Source organism: Lepisosteus oculatus, chromosome 14, assembly GCF_040954835.1.
Source record: "Lepisosteus oculatus isolate fLepOcu1 chromosome 14, fLepOcu1.hap2, whole genome shotgun sequence".
Lineage (NCBI taxonomy): Eukaryota > Metazoa > Chordata > Actinopteri > Semionotiformes > Lepisosteidae > Lepisosteus > Lepisosteus oculatus.
The window spans coordinates 20506743-20524154 of record NC_090709.1 but is presented as its reverse complement, the minus strand read 5'-3'; the positions used below and the strand labels follow the sequence as shown (position 1 = coordinate 20524154).

General features: G+C 44.9%; 2 protein-coding genes across 3 annotated transcripts in view; both read left to right on the top strand.

Moving 5' to 3' along the window:
* Positions 1-17412, top strand: part of LOC138242519 (antigen WC1.1-like) — a 65128-nt gene that overhangs the window by 28292 nt on the left and 19424 nt on the right. The gene's annotated exons all lie outside the window — the stretch shown is intronic.
* Positions 1613-17326, top strand: LOC138242811 (class I histocompatibility antigen, F10 alpha chain-like). 2 transcript variants are annotated; one of them, XM_069198366.1, is made up of 7 exons: positions 1613-2299; positions 9668-9904; positions 10082-10348; positions 11865-12143; positions 12259-12372; positions 12659-12715; positions 16188-17326. In XM_069198366.1, the coding sequence occupies exons 2-7, from the start codon at positions 9694-9696 to the stop codon at positions 16349-16351; spliced, it is 1092 nt and encodes a 363-aa protein (XP_069054467.1). In that variant the 5' UTR covers positions 1613-2299; positions 9668-9693; the 3' UTR covers positions 16352-17326. The 2 variants fall into 2 exon arrangements, with proteins under 2 accessions (XP_069054467.1, XP_069054468.1); XM_069198367.1 differs by lacking the exon at positions 12659-12715.

Here is a 17412-nt window from a genome sequence, read left to right as displayed (position 1 = left end):
CTGTAAGAGAGACTCAGTGGAGTTTTATTCACAACATGAGAGAAAATAACCAACACACAAAAACCTTTTCACACAAACAAAATCGATATTTTCTCTGTTTCTCACTCTCATTTTCTGACAGAGGATATTTTCTCTGTCCCCAGACAGAAGGAAAAGACAAAGCCAGAAAGACTCAAATGGGTTTTAACCCTTTACACAGCAAACCAGGATTGTCTGCAGGAATCAGCAATGACCTGTTAATGAATCAACGAATTAACCAAGTTAATGAATCAGAAATTAATTATTCATGATCCTTCATTAATAATAAAGAGGGATGTTTAAATATTGCAGTTTTGAAGCCAGCAAGTGCTATTTTGTCAGTCACAGGCTGTTGGACTCTGCTGTATCACACATTTAAAATCTCCATGAAGATGTGGATTTCTGGTGTAACAGTGCAGGTTCTGGGGAGGAGCCACAGCAAACACCGGTAAAAGTCAATGCCCTGGTTGAGGGGGCTGAGGCAGCAGTGTAAATGGGGAAAAAAAGAAAGAAAAAAGTGCACTGCTTGGAGCAGCGGCATCCAGCGTGGACTGTCCCTATTCTGCAGTGCCATGACTGGAGAAAAAGGTGAGCGAGGCCTAAAAACTCAACCTGTCCTGGTGAGGATACACTGTCACTGTAATGAACTTGAACTTTATTGCCATATGTAACCGGTACATGTACTGGTACAATGGAATTTTTACTGACAGGAAGTCTCTCGATTGTTAAAAAAAGTGTAAAACAAAGTGCAGGCAGTGTATCAAGACAATATACAAACAAACAGCAGACAATGTACAAGTAAACAAGTAAACAGTTCAAATGCAAACAATGCAGATGTAAACAATGACTGTAGATTTGTAATAAATAAGAAATTATAATGAGGTAGATGGTGTAGGTGTGGTCCAAGGGGCATGGCCAAATGTGTTCGCCAATCGCATTGCTTGTGGGCAGAAGCTATTGAAGAATCTAGTGGTAAGTGTCTGTATGCTCTTGTATGTCTTGCCTGAGGGCAGTGGGGTGAAGAGCTCATGCCCGGGGTGGTGACTGTCCTCTGTGATGGCCAGAATTCTACCACGGCAGCGGTCCTTGTCTCCCCTTGAGGGAGTCTGTTAGTTGAAGCCTTGAATTCGTCTTCTCTCAGCTGCAACTAACCCAGGCAACTAACCTGGTCCCTCTGGGGAAGTGTTCAGTGTGTGACTAAAGAGCTCCCACAGCTGTGGCTCATCCAAAATTAACTGCCCCAGCTGTGGTTGTCAAGGTAACCCATCACCCTTAGACAAGGGCTCTGCCTTCACACAGAACGTGCCACCGCTTAATGCCAAACTGGGGAGAACACTGGGGTGTAGTTGAGAATGACCTGTGAGAAGACAGAAACCAGCCAGCAGGCAGCTGGCTGATCCTGTAGTCATCCTCTGCAGGGCACTGAGACTCTCAGCCCATCTTGCAAGTACAATCTGACCACAGGGACAGCCAGGCAGGGACAGAAGCACTTTCTCTTCATGGATCTAAATGCGATCAACATAGTGGAGTGCTGGGTGCTGGTTTCAAAACCACACCCCTTTTTAAGCCACATCCTTTACAAAGGACACACCCCCTGCATCTCCAGGAAGAGAGCTCAGACAAAAAGTTCAATTTCACCTCTGCTGAAACAGCTCTCTAGTTCCTTGTGGTATTTGTGCTGAATGACAAAATGGCAACAGCAGGTGATTTCCTGGATCAAGACCAGTTCAGCTGCTCTGTGTGTCTGGATTTGCTGAAGGATCCAGTGGCTCTTCCCTGTGGGCACAGCTACTGTATGGGCTGTATTAAGGCACACTGGGATCTGGATGATCACACTGGCGTCTACAGATGCCCCCAGTGCAGAGAGACCTTCACTCCAAGACCTGTTCTGCGAAGGAACACCATGCTGGCTGAACTGATGGAGAAACTGAAGCAGACAGGGCTCAGCACTCCTCCTCCTGCTCACAGTCCTGCTGGGCCTGGAGATGTGCTGTGTGCTGTCTGCAGTGGGAGTCAAGCGAGAGCTGTGAAATCCTGGCTGATGTGTCTGGCCTCTTACTGCCAGACTCACCTCCAACCTCACCATGAAGTTGCCCGTTTGAAGAGACACACGATGGTTAATGCTACTGGACATCTGGATGAACTTGTATGCCTGAATCACGACAAACCCCTGGAGTTCTATTGTCGTACTGATCCAAAATTTGTCTGTTATTTGTGCACAATGGATGAACACAGAGGTCATGATAGTGTCTCTCCTGCAGCAGGAAGGACTGAGAAACAGGTGAGGACTTTTTTTTTACTGAGGGCTTTCAGGTACAGGGGAAACAGGGGTGTTAGGAGTGTGTGATGATAAGGTATGTGTGAGTTGATCTTTACACACCATGTGTTCTGGAGATTTTAAAAAAACAGGTTTTCACTGTAATAGTTCATAGAGGAACAAGGAAGTATTTCTCAGTTTCAGAGTCCATAGAATACTAGCAGTACAGCAGTGACTGACTGCTTTGTAGACACGCCTCACCTGCTCATTATTCTTTTGGAATGAATGGAATGCAACACACCTGGTTCAGCTCTGTACTCCTGTGAACTCCTGTTCATTCACTGGACTGAACAGCAGTGACTAACAGCTCTGTACTCACCCCTAACTCCCGTTCATTTACTGAACTGTCCAGTTAACACAGCAGTTACAGAGCTCTGTTCTCACCTTTCACTCCTACTGTATAAATGCACTAGAAATTAAGTGACACAAATGGATGAAGACACATCATCACACGATGTAGAATCAACATTCTTATTCATTTACATGTTGTTTTTATCATTAATTATCTACATTAGTAACAGAGATGACTAGAAGGTTAATATATACTGTATTTCCAGATACTGTTTAACAATTAGGGAATGTCTGTACAACTCTCAACTATGTCATATCGTTTTGTTTTGTCCAAAGTTATCTAGGTGTTTCTTAGCTCAATCCATGTCCACAGAGATCTGAAATTCTTACACAGACAGACTCATCACAATAACCTCTGACTGGAACAACTAGGGCAGCTCTTCATGAATTCCTTATGGTCTAAAGTCACAGATTAGTAGATCAGTGCTCTGCCAGTTATTCAGATTATTGTGTCACTGAAGAGATTAATGGACGGCAAATTTCATTCTCATCTCTTTGGAACCTGGACAGTGAGTGATCTGGGGTTAGTATCCACAGGTTGGTGTGAGGACAAACTGTTCTGTCCTGCTAGGATTCCTGTTGCCTTCATATGCCAAAAACTGGGCTCTGATTGCCACATCCTAAATAGCAGAACAGACAGAGGAAGATGAACCACCTGGAATGTTTCAGCTGCTGTTCCGATGGGCAAAGGCTGTTAGGAATTAGGAATGAGAGCGTGAAACAATGGGTTTGGGAATGTAATGGGGTTAGCGAGGGTGAGGGCAAGTGCAGGATGTGACAGTATCGGTGCCCTGACCTGACAGGAATTACTTTCTGGGTGTCTGTGTGGCGAAGAAGCCCCTATGATGCAGCAACACTGGGACAGTGCCTCCTGAACATCTGCTCCATCCAGGAGTCCTGAACCTGGGGGTCAGTTCCACCACCTCTGCAGCATCAGTTCAGAGCTGCAGACTCAGTTTCCAGTCTTATTTTCACATCCTGCCCAGTCAGTAAGACCTGTGAGGAGGACATTGTGTTGTAAACTTATCTATAAATGTTGGTATGGGTGATAAATAAATTGATTAATTTATTGTAACTGACATGGTGGATTGAGATTTATTGAGCTTTAGGGCTCAATCGAATTGTAACCCTACAGTCCAGAAACTGTAACGAACAGTTCTTTCCGGACCCTATGCGGACGACACAGTCCAACGAAGTGGGGGAACACTGGGGAAACGTCATGCAGGAAAACAGGGCTGAAGACAGGGGGGCGTGTCCAAGGTGCGCTGGTGCACGGGGGAGGTGTGGCCGAGGCGAACAATCCCAAAGAATAATCCATAGAGTATCCAAAACACGAAGGTAAGTCCAAAACCAGGAGATCCATCAGAACTCGGAATTAAAACCACGAAGGCCGGGTCGGAACCGGCGGACGGGGAACAGGAACGGGAACGGAGGTTAAAACCTTAACGGGACCAGGCGCTTCCAGGTCCCGGACTCGCATGATACGGAAATCAGATGCAGAGCCCGGAAGAGCGTCAGCACCTGGCTTTTAAGGTGGGCAGGGAATGGGAAACAGGTGCAGAGAATGAAGTCTTTAGTGAAAGGGCTGGAGCACCCTTAAGGAGGGGGGACTATAGTCGTGACAGAAACCACTGCTCCAGTCTGGGCTGTGTCATATTGTAACCCTACAGTCCAGAGATCACTGGTCCATTCTGGATGGTGTAAGTTTGTAATCCTACAGTATAGAGACTGCTGGTCCAGTAAAGGCTGTGTTGTATTATGAGCTTATAGTGCAAAGATCACTGGTTCATTGTTCATTAACATCACACATAAAAAACATAATATTAATATATTATTAACTGATTTGTGTGTAACCAGGACTGTTTTAATGTAACTGAATTGGGCCATTCATTCTCTAATTCATCTGGTCTGTGGGTGAAATGGAGCAGATTTTTAATGTCTAGCAAACTGCAGAGAACTGTGTTAACCTTTACATGTTAAAAGAACACAAAGGTACTCACGTTCAGCATATTCACAATGCTTATTTAAAAAAATGGGAGTAAAATATGTCAAAATGCCACAATTATTTCAATTCAGTTATTATTTGGAAAGTAACAAAACAAATACCTCATTCACAAATTCACATCCAGAACTCAATGGCAACATTGCACATTTCAACCTTCTCCTTGAGTCTTTCAATAATTGCATTATGGGTCCGTTAATCCTGCTTTGACCTAAAGTCAAAATTAATTCTACATTTCGAGTGTTATGTCATTTGTGTCACCATCCTATTGCTTTCACTCTGCACACAAATTCAGCAGTAATTGTTGGAATCCATGCTGATATGATATGCTCCCAAAATTGGCAAACAACTGAAAAGGAAATGTTAGCAAGCATCTGTACAGAAAGTAGTGACTGACAGTAGTAAGAATGTAAATAGAGTACATACAGTATGAATTAATGAATGAAGTCAAGAAGCCTCTATTACAGAGCAAGTTGTATCTTGCTTTATAAGGATCTTCCTTGACTGAAATTTGGGGCATTGCGAAACCTGCAAATATACATCAGAGCATTTTTAACAAATAAATATATTTCATGAAGACAATTTCAATTAAACATGAGACAAAATCAATTTCAACAAATTATAAAACCTGCCAATTTTTCAAAATCCCAAGACATTCCAGGCCAGTAGTATTTGTCAATATTCTGATTATACAGTTATGCTTTTGAGAAAACGATGCAAATCGCCTATAATCGTTTCTATCAAACCAGCTAAATTCTAACTTGTAGTTTCCGGTAACGATTTTATTGTTCTCTTCGGTGTGGAGCCAGCAGTCAAACATTTATTGCTTCACCTTCTCGAATACTGTGCTAACATCCCCGTATGTGTAAAAATCAGACCAAAATGCACATTTTGATTTGAAAAAATTGAAATCTAATTAATACACCTTGAAGACGATAATTTCCGCTAGCAAAAAAAAAATCTGTCTCTGCGGCGCAATAGGTTCGCCCGCGCTCGTCGGTTAACTGAAAGTTTGTGGTTTGAGCCCACCCAGGGATGTGATTTTTTTTTTTAATATAGTGTAATAATTCCATATGATAATTGCTTACATTCACCTATGCCAATACTCATCGTTACCCCTGATGTGGAGTCCATTTATGATTCTCCTAGAAACAAATAAAAAGTCCAGAACCAGGAAAGTAATCCAGGAAGTCAACAATTGAACAGAAACCAATAACAAAGTCAAGAAAAATGCCAGTCTAAAACCAGGTAAGGAATGCAGGGAGAAAAACAAAACACCAAGAGCATGGCACAACAAACATGTAGATCGGGTACAGACATCTGCTTAGTCTGTGGGTCTGCTGTGCAGCTGGAGTAGCAAAGGGAGATTGCAGTGCCCTCTGGTGGCGACATGATGGAACCATAACGTTTAAGGGCATAATGAACGTCACCTTTGAAAGAATAAACGTCCAACCTGTAGAAGTATCAGGAATATTCAAGGAAAAGGGGAAACATAAAAGTAGAAATAATCTGAACATTTTGGCAAATAGAAAGAATTGTTAGTGTTTTTATTAGTTTTTATTAGTTCACGGTATTTGGTAAGGGACTTGATGTTGAGATAATAGCTGTGATGTTTGGGAAGGCAAGAACATATTGACCTGAATAATATTGACTCCTCAGTTATCAGTGAGGAGGAGAGCAGAGTAATGAAGCCAATTCATAGAGGGGGATTATTAGGAGGCCATGATTGGTAAGGGCCAATGGGAAATTTTGCCAGGACTCTATGTCACGATTATTAGTTCCCCCTCCTTAAGGGTGCTCCAGCCCTATCACTCAAGACTTTATTCTGTGCACCTGCTCCCTATTCCCAGCCCACCTTAAAAGCCAGGCGCTGACGCTCTTCTGGGCTCTGCATCTGATTTCCATATCGTGCAAGTCCGGGACCTGGAAGCGCCCGGTCCCGGTCCCGGTCCCGGTCCCGGTCCCGGTCCCGGTCCCGTTCCCGTTCCCCATCCGCCGGTTCCGACCCGGCCTTCGTGGTTTTTAACTTGTTCTGATGGATCTTCTGGTTTTGGATACTCCCTAAGGACTACTCTCTCGGATTGTTCGCCTCGGCCACACCTCCCCCGTGCACCAGCGCACCATGGACACGCCCCCCTGTCTTCTGCCCCGTATTCCTGCATGACGTTTCCCTAGTGTTTCCCCACTCCGTCGGATTGTGTCATCCGCATAGAGTCCGGAAAGAACTGTTCGTTACACTCCAGGGTTATACCCTTACTCTTTTCGAGAAATGTCCTGGGATTTTTCATGACCACAGAGAGTCAGGACCTCGGTTTAACGTCTCACTGTCACTATACTTGGGCATTAGGACTCACATGGACTGCAGGGTGAGCACCCCCTGTTGGCCCCACTAACACCTCTTCCAGCAGCAACCTTTTCCCAGGTACCCAGGCTCACAACTGCTTCAGTGGGTTGCCAGTGTGAGTAGCAGCATTGTTTATATTACAGGCGCCAAAAAGAAAAAGCATGAGGTGGAAGATGAGTGTGTGGGGCAGTGTGGATTGTCTCTGTCCTATCCAGATTAGGAATGAATGTGAAGAATAAAATATAATATTTTACTCTGTGATGGTTGTGGTCTTGGTGGAACAAGCACTTTCCTGTACTAGATATCTTACTCACAAAACCTGATGTATCTTTCTGTTTCTTTCTGGTAATGTTGCTCCAGTAATGGAACTTTTAGACTACATATATGATGTAGGATGTCGGAGGTGATATGTTAGCAGTCAAGAAGAACCTGTTGTGGTAATAGCTCTGTACAGACTGGTAATTGGCTGACAGACCTGGGACATGATAATATACAGGAATTCAGGCAGAGAGTCTTTGTCTATTTTAACAGAGCAGTGGTTTGCTATTGTGAAGACTGAGTCTGTCCAGAGACTATTATATCCATTGAGACAGTAAAGCTCTTCGGTATCAGATGACTGTTCGACTAACAACGCTATAAAAACAATGCAGTATCGACCATGAAGATGTCTCAACAGCCGAAATGTTGTTTCTCTTTCTCTCCCGTTCATTTGCGGGATCAACATGCTGTAAACGAGTCACATGTTCACGGTGCTCCGGGATTTCTGTACGTCGGCTTGTTCAATGTGCTTTCCCCCGGTTGCCATGACGACAGGAGTCCAGCAGCCACGGAGCCCGTGAATCGTGTTTGCAGTGACACCGCGCTCTCGCGTTTGATAAAGTTATTTTAGACACTTCCCACCCTTTTCTGAATACAACAAATACGCAAACAAATACACAATTAAAATTAGGAAAAGCCACTGACAGGACAAACCGTGATAAGTAAAACATACTGATCACAGAACACGTACAGTAACTAAAAGGCTAAAACCGACGCAAGACCGTGTTTACCCTACTCGGGTAAATTACATTCACTGACTAAAACACAGCGAGTTCGGGGTTCCCAGTCCTGGTCCCTGGGTCGCCTGGCTCTAGGTTAGCTGTGTCCCAGGCTGATGGTTCAAGCTGTCTGTTTCACAGGCGACAGGTGCGTCTGTGTGAACCTGCGCCCAGGTGTGTCGCCTGCTGTCACTCAGAGCTGTCTGTCCCGCGCGCACAGGTCAGAAATAACCCCACCAAGGCGTTTTAGTGCTTTATCAACAAACTGTAATAACTTTTATTGTATACAGTATCTTTCCTGGGGCCTCTCATGATATCAGTTTGTATATAATTTCCCTATGTCGTTTTTTTTTTACCAGTAAAAACAGTATCTGCGATACACACAAGCAAATACACGGGCTTTCTGAGCACCGCCAACGTGTAAAACGAGTCTGACAGGTTACTGAAATCGAAAGTACTTGAGTGTTATGAAACACTGGCGTCCTCACCTGCACAATCACCTTCGCTTTGGTGTTTTAAGGGCTCTTTTTCTTTTTTAAGAGCTCGAATCAAACAGAGCAGGGGCATGATGATGCTGTTCGCGGCTCTGGTGGTTTTGGGTCTTCCAGGTCGCTGGAGGTGAGTCCTGCTGGTGCTTTTCCAGATCCACGAGTAGTAAACTCGTGATAAAGGCTCGCTGTTTTTTTATGTTTATGTATGGCTAAAGCTATACTTTAATCATTATTTTATTGTCGTCACTTAGTTTGCATCTGTACATTTCGGTTGCAGCCTTGGGGGTCATTAATTATGATAATTATGATACGCTTTCCGTGAACAAAAACAAAAACATAATTTCCTCTTCACGTCTCAATTCCATAGATTTAACGTACAAACAGGCCTGTTGTCATGAATGAGTGATTTCTAGCAATTTGTGTCTTGCCAGACTCACCTAGCTGGGTAATTTCATAAAGGTCCAAGGAAAGTGTGCTCATATTTGGAGCAAAAGTGTCTACAGCGCTGGAAATTGACAGACCTGAAAAGCTGGGAGAGGCAGTGACAAAAAGGCTTTATTTATATACATGAACTGATTTATGTTAAATCAGCTGATTTGGAATGAAAAAAAAATGCAAACAAACCATCTCTCCAGGACCACTGTTAATATAATATTATATTATATTATATAATACATTATATTATGTATTATATTATACATAATATAATGTATTATATTACATATAATACTGAATACACACCTGAAGAAGGCTCCACGGCCAAAACGTTGTGTTCTCTTTCTTCTTTTTTTCAGCATGGAATAAACCTATTACTTGTTCCTTTGCAATATAATATAATGTTGAGTGTGTCTGGATTAACCTCTCTTAATGCAGTGTAATGTCCAGTCAGTGTGTCTGTATTAACCCCTCTCTCTCAGTGCAGTGTTAATGTACTGGAGTGTCCAGTCAGTGTGTCTGTATGAACCCCTCTCTCTCAGTGCAGTGTTCATGTACTGGAGTGTCCAGTCAGTGTGTCTGTATTATCCCCTCTCTCTCGGTGCAGTGTTACTGTACTGAAGTGTACATACTGTGCAGTAAGTATTTACATACCATTTCTTTTTTTTCCAGAGAGACATATTTTGGTAGACTCATATATGGTTGAACTTGGTTCGGAACAGAATGGGAAATTCCAGGGCTTAGTCTCTCTGGATGGGGAGCCCTTGATGGAGTACAGCAGTGGTATGAAGCGTGTCATGTTCAAGCAGGACTGGCTGAAGCAGGTCGCAGTAGATTCTGCAAACCAATGCATTCTGGAGGAGCTTTTCTTCTTTGAAATGATGAAAGAGCTAAAAAACGTAACTGGTGGTGAGAGGAAAAACTTAATATTTTGTCACAAATATGTGATATTTTGTCCTCACATGTATAGAACTCTTTGTTGACACATTTTGTTGATTGCCTGTGAATTGTGTATGTTATTTCTCTGGTGGTCTCTCAGGTGTTGAATAGAGATAACAGTGAAGCTCATTCTTGTCCATCTCTCAGGGGTTCATATCCTACAGAGGTTTGTGGGCTGCTCAAAGGATGAGAAAGGAAGGGTGGAATCATTCGACTGGATCGGGTACGATGGGGAGGACATGCTCGAGTTCGACAGCTTCAACACCCAGTGGGTGAATCTCTCTCCAATCCACCAGTCTCTCAAGATCCACATGGACCGCAACACAGACTACAATAGAGAGAACAGAGATTATCCGAAATACATTTGTCCCGAGCTCATGGACAGCTACCTGAAGTTTAGGGGACATCACTCAGGTGAGTGTGTGAATGGAAATTGTGCCAAAATATGGGCCAGGACAGGTGTGCATAAATGTGCCAGTAGCCATATCACCCTGTAACTCACAAATAACAACCCCCTGAAGCTCAGCAGGCATGAGCCTGGCCAGTACCTGGATAGGAGACCTCCTGGTAAAGTTAAGGTTGCTGCTGGAAGAGGTGTTAGGGGGGACAGTAGGAGATGCTGACTCTTTGGTCTGGGTGGACCCTAATGCCCAATATAGTGATGATTGTGAAAAGGCACTGTCCTTCAGATGACATGTAAAACCAAGGTCCTGACACTCTTTTGTCATACAAAATCCCAGGGCATCTCTTGAAAAGAGTAGGGGTGTTACCCTGGTTTCCTGGTCAAAAAATGTCCCATTGGCCTTTATCCATCATGGCCTCCTAAAACTCCACATTTATGAACTGGCTTCATCACTCTGTTCTCCTCCCCACTGACAGCTGGTGTGAGGGGAGTGTTCTGGCACACTATGGCTGCCTTTGCATTGTCCAGGTGGGGGCTACACTTTGGTGGTGGTGTGGAGGGGAGTCCCCATTACTTGTAAAGTGCTATGAGTGGAGTATCCAGAAAAGTGCGACGTAAGCGTAATTATAGAGGGAGTGTGCTTTGGGTCTAGAGTTTTAAGGAGCCTCTACCCTCTTGACCCTGTCTGTTTAAAATGTAGTTTCCTCTATGCAGGAAGAGAACTATAAGTCCCAAGATACCTTTGGGGGAAACAGCCTGCTCATTTTTTTCTGAGCTGTGAGGAATTATCCGCCTTCTCTCTGGCTCCAAAGGTGGTGGCTTACAAGTCGGGGCCTTTTGTTTGAAGAGAACCTGAGAGACAGTCTAGCTTTTGATGATGGTTTATTTTAGACTCTAGAGAGAACAAAGTGAGTAATACTGAAGAAGTTGCTCATATTATTCCTCCTAAAAACAGGGAGCTGTGTTTTTATTTTTGGTTGGTTTTACATATGGTTTTGTAAAGCTCTCAAGGCTGAAGTACTTTACTGACCCTTCCCTGTTAATACAATGTTAAGATCCTTGTTGGTTGTGACCCAGCGGACTCTGAAATTATTCCAGAATAAACAGATAAGAAGCACGTTTGTGTTCAGTCAGTGTGTCTGTATTAAAACCTCTCTTTAAGTGTAGTTTTAATGTACTGGAGTGTCCAGTCAAAGTCTGTATTAACCCCCCTCTCTCTCTCAGTGCAGTGTTAATGTACTGGAGTGTCCAGTCAGTGTGTCTGTATTAACCCCCTCCCTCTCAGTGCAGTGTTAATGTACTGGAGTGTCCACTCAGTGTGTGTGCATGAACCCCTCTCTCTCAGTGCAGTGTTCATGTACTGGAGTGTCCAGTCAATGTGTCTGTATGAACCCCTCTCTCTCTCAGTGCAGTGTTAATGTACTGGAGTATCCAGTCAGTGTGTCTGTATTAACCCCCTCTCTCTCAGTGCAGTGTTCATGTCCTGGAGTATCCAGGCAGTGGGTCTCATTAATCCATGTCTTTCAGTCTCTCCTCAGGTGTTTGTCTCTGCCAAGCAAACGGGATTCTTTCAGACTCTCTATCTCTCCTGTCTGGTCACTGGTTTCTACCCTGGAGACATAGTGGTCAGTCTGTCCAGGAATGGAGAGAACGAGACAGAGGAGGTGCAGTCTAGTGGGATCAGACCCAACGGTGATGCCACCTTCCAGCTGAGGAAGAGTGTGGAGATCAGAGCCAGTGAGAGAGAGGAGTACAGATGTACTGTTATTCACCGTGGCTCCAACTACAATGTTACATTGACATGGGGTACGTCACTGGAACTCTTCAGATTATATTGTACTAATTTTACACTGAAGCTCTCCAGTCTCCTGTGCTATAGACATTGACACACTGTATAACTCTGTGCTGTGTGTGTTGTCAGGTGGATCCGAGTCCCAAGATCCCAGAGTTGCCATCAGTGTAGCTGCAACTGCAGTTTGCTTGGTACTTCTGGCAACAGGAGCTGTTTGCATTCTTCTCTGGAAGAGGAAGATGGGTAAGAGTTCATTGCCAGTTTACACATAGCAAGTACTGCACTGTCTCTTCACATTACAGTATCTGTCACTCATACTGTCAGTGCTGTCTCTCTGTATTCTGGATGTGTAGTTCAGTATTATAGAATGGTCTAGGGTCACACATGAGAAGTGCCTCTCTGTATGACAGTGATATTGGACTGTATTAATATAGTACACAAATATGAATTTAGAGATTCAAAGTTAAAAAACTCCTGGTGACTGTGTTGTCTGCAGACTAAATAACATGACTTACTGCTTCATTCCCAGGGAGAGAGATGCTGAGTAAAAAAGTCTCAGTCCCCTCAGTGGACAGTGGAGACTCAGGTGTGACTCTGCCGAAAGGGGGAGGGTGATGGGAAGGGTCTGTGGGAGCGGTGATGGCCAGTGTGTGTCTGTATTTGTTGGTGGTCAGGAGCAGGTGGTTGTGGGAGCAACGATGTTCAGTGTGTGTCTGTTGTTGGTGGTGGTCAGTAGTCGGTGGCTGTAGGAGCAGTGATGGTCAGTGTGTCTGTTGTTGTTGGTCAGTAGTCGGTGGCTGTGCTGTGGGAGTGGTGATGGTCAGTGTGTCTGTTGTTGTTGGTCAGTAGTCGGTGGCTGTGGGAGCAGTGATGGCCAGTGTGTCTGTTGTTGTTGTTCGGTAGTCAGAGTGTGTAAGCAGTGATGGCCAGTGTGTGTCTGTTATTGTTCAGTAGTCAGTGTGTGTGGGATCTGTGATGGCCGGTGTGTCTGTTGTTGTTGTTGGTCAGTAGTCAGTGGCTGTGGGAGCAGTGATGGTCATTGTGTCTGTTGTTGTTGGTCAGTATTCGATGGCTGTGGGAGTGGTGATGGACAGTGTGTCTGTTGTTGGTGGTCAGTAGTCGATGGCTGTGGGAGCAGTGATAGTCAGTGTGTCTGTTATTGTTATTGGTCAGTAGTCAGTGTCTGTGGGAGTGGTGATAGCCAGTGTGTCTGTTGTTGTTGGTCAGTAGTTGTGGCTGTGCTGTGGGAGTGGTGATGGTCAGTGTGTCTGTTGTTGTTGTTGGTCAGCAATTGGTGGCTGTGGGAGCAGTGATGGTCAGTGTGTCTGTTGTTGTTGTTGGTCAGCAATCGGTGGCTGTGGGAGCAGTGATGGTCAGTGTGTCTGTTGTTGTTGTTGGTCAGTAGTCGGTGGCTGTGGGAGCAGTGATGGTCATTGTGTCTGTTGTTGTTGTTGGTCAGTAGTCAGTGTCTGTGGGAGTGGTGATGGTCAGAGTGTCTGTTGTTGTTGGTCAGTAGTCGATGGCTGTGGGAGCAGTGATGGTCGGTGTGTCTGTTGTTGGTGGTCAGTAGTCAATGGCTGTGGGAGCAGTGATGGCCAGTGTGTCTGTTGTTGTTGGTCAGTAGTTGTGGCTGTGGGAGTGGTGATGGTCAGTGTGTCTGGTGTTGTTGTTCAGTAGTCAGTGTGTGTGGGATCGGTGATGGCCAGTGTGTCTGGTGTTGTTGTTGGTCAGTAGTCAGTGTCTGTGGGAGTGGTGATGGCCAGTGTGTCTGTTGTTGTTGTTGGTCAGTAGTCAGTGTCTGTGGGAGTGGTGATGGTCATTGTGTCTGTTGTTGTTGTTGGTGGTCAGTAGTCAGTGGCTGTGGGAGTGGTGATGGCCGGTGTGTCTGTTGTTGTTGGTCAGTAGTCAGTGTTTGTGGGAGTGGTGATGGTCAGTGTGTCTGTTGTTGTTGTTGGTCAGTAGTCAGTGGCTGTGGGAGCAGTGATGGCCAGTGTGTCTGTTGTTGTTGTTCGGTAGTCAGAGTGTGTAAGCAGTGATGGCCAGAGTGTGTCTGTTATTGTTCAGTAGTCAGTGTGTGTGGGATCGGTGATGGCCAGTGTGTCTATTGTTGTTGGTCAGTAGTCAGTGTCTGTGGGAGTGGTGATGGCCAGTGTGTCTGTTGTTGTTGGTGGTCAGTAGTCAGTGTCTGTGGGAGTGGTGATGGTCAGTGTGTCTGGTGTTGTTGTTCAGTAGTCAGTGTGTGTGGGATCGGTGATGCCCAGTGTGTCTGGTGTTGTTGTTGGTCAGTAGTCAGTGTCTGTGGGATTGTTGATGGGCAGTGTGTCTGTTGTTGTTGTTGGTCAGTAGTCAGTGTCTGTGGGAGTGGTGATGGCCAGTGTGTCTGTTGTTGTTGTTGTTGGTCAGTAGTCAGTGTCTGTGGGAGTAGTGATGGCCGGTGTTTCTGTTGTTGTTGTTCGGTAGTCAGAGTTTGTAAGCAGTGATGGCCAGTGTGTGTCTGTTATTGTTCAGTAGTCAGTGTGTGTGGGATCGGTGATGGCCGGTGTGTCTGTTGTTGTTGGTCAGTAGTCAGTGGCTGTGGGATCGGTGATGACTGGTGTGTCTGTTGTTGTTGGTCAGTAGTCGATGGCTGTGGGAGTGGTGATGGCCAGTGTGTCTGTTGTTGTTGTTCAGTAGTCAGTGTCTGTGGGAGTGGTGATGGTCAGTGTGTCTGGTGTTGTTGTTCAGTAGTCGGTGGCTGTGGGAGTGGTGATGGCCAGTGTGTCTGTTGTTGTTCAGTAGTTGGTGGCTGTGGGAGTGGTGATGGTCATTGTGTCTGTTGTTGTTATTGGTCAGTAGTCAGTGTCTGTGGGAGTGGTGATGGTCAGTGTGTCTGGTGTTGTTGTTGGTCAGTAGTCAGTGTCTGTGGGAGTGGTGAGGGCCAGTGTGTCTGTTGTTGTTGTTGGTCAGTAGTCAGTGTCTGTGGGAGTGGTGATGGCCAGTGTTTCTGTTGTTGTTGTTCGGTAGTCAGAGTTTGTAAGCAGTGATGGCCAGTGTGTGTCTATTATTGTTCAGTAGTCAGTGTATGTGGGATCGGTGATGGCCGGTGTGTCTGTTGTTGTTGGTCAGTAGTCAATGGCTGTGGGAGTGGTGATGGCCAGTGTGTCTGTTGTTGTTGTTCAGTAGTCAGTGGCTGTGGGAGCAGTGATGGTCAATGTGTCTGTTGTTGTTGGTCAGTATTCGATGGCTGTGGGAGTGGTGATGGACAGTGTGTCTGTTGTTAGTGGTCAGTAGTCAGTGTCTGTGGGAGCAGTGATGGTCAGTGTGTCTGTGGTTGTTGGTCAGTATTCGATGGCTGTGGGAGTGGTGATAGCCAGTGTGTCTTTTGTTGTTGGTCAAAAGTCAGTGGCTGTGCTGTGGGAGTGGTGATGGTCAGTGTGTCTGTTATTGTTGGTCAGTTGTCGATGGCTGTGGGAGCAGTGATGGTCAATGTGTCTGTTGTTGGTGGTCAGTAGTCAATGGCTGTGGGAGCAGTGATGGTCATTGTGTCTGTTGTTGTTGTTGGTCAGTAGTCAGTGTCTGTGGGAGCAGTGATGGCCAGTGTGTCTGTTGTTGTTGGTCAGTAGTTATGGCTGTGGGAGCAGTGATGGCCAGTGTGTCTGTTGTTGTTGTTGGTCAGTAGTCAGTGTCTGTGGGAGTGGTGATGGTCAGTGTGTCTGGTGTTGTTGTTCAGTAGTCAGTGTGTGTGGGATCGGTGATGGCCAGTGTGTCTGGTGTTGTTGTTGGTCAGTAGTCAGTGTCTGTGGGATTGGTGATGGCCAGTGTGTCTGTTGTTGTTGTTGGTCAGTAGTCAGTGTCTGTGGGAGCAGTGATGGCCAGTGTGTCTGTTGTTGTTGTTGGTCAGTAGTCAGTGTCTGTGGGAGTGGTGATGGCCGGTGTGTCTGTTGTTGTTGTTGGTCAGGAGTCGCTAGGTGTGGGATCAGTGACGACCGGTGTGTCTGTTGTTATTGTTGTTGGCAGTGGTCAGGAGTCGGTAGCTGTGGGATTGGTGATGGCCAGTGTGTCTGTTGTTGGTCTTTCAGGTGTTTCTTCACACATCAGTTCGGAGGGGAGTACCAGTTCCAGTGTGACAGATAGAGGAGCTTGCGATCACGCTGAAGAATTTGACCCCATGCTGCAACCTAAAAGCCAGAAGCTAAACAGTGATGTTGAGACAAAGCAAATAATGCTGGAATATAATTTGTGACCCCTAGTTCACACAATATAATGTCACAAGTGTTTTATACACACTGACCTACATAGTTTCACCAGTGTCTTGACTGCAGCATCAAGAAGCAGTGAAACACAATGCTTAAACACACACTCAGCTCCTCCAGCACTGAGAGAAATGTGTGCCAGAGCAGAGAAGCAGGTTTAAAGTCAGCTGTGCCGAGACATTTTCACCAGTAATCTTTCATGCCCTCCTTCACTTATTCTGCTTGTTCTTTAATGTTTGTTTTTTTAGGCCTGTGATTGTATCTAGGTTTCTGGGTTGTATTGTATCTGGGTGACTATCTCAATGAGATTTGAAACTGGCATAGTTGCTTCAGGCTAATTATCCTGATATATCTGAGACACTGCGCTGTTCAGGGCTCTTCCTCTTGGAGGCACTGTTGTGACAGGAAGCGGTCAATAATCTGGGAACAGAGACAAGACAGGACTAGGGGAACAATCTCCCCGTCTTCCCTGCACCCCAAGAGGAGGACATGAGGATCAGAGGATTTACAAACCAGCCAACAGCTGATGATACTGGAATCCAGCTACAGTGAGACTTGAGTACTGGGACTTGGTCATTGTTGCACTACTGAAATTTGAATTTAAAATCAAAATATTAAATTTTCTCTTTTCTTTCTGGTTATTATTTGGAATACGTACTGTATTTGAACATGTTTGAAGATAATTTGCGATAAATTGACAATGGTATAGTGAGTGTAACATTGGAAAAACATGTTTGCACCTGAATATGCTTTTCATTTTATATTAATTAAATCACATTAAATGCACCAAATGCACATTAAATGCACCAAGAAGAGAATCTGAGAACTAAATGCATCTTTCTCAGCTCTCAAAAGCCTTTCTAGTCTGTCTGTTTGAGACTTTTGCAGGAATATGTTTTGAAACTTTTATTGTAATACTTTTTCTAACCAAGGTCTTCAATAAAATAAATCAGACTTTAATATTTGAGGCTTGCAAGCAATGCTACATGTTAATGACTGAGTAATGGTTTACTAGATGCTTCTCTACTTGCACTATGAACCTCAGGGGTGA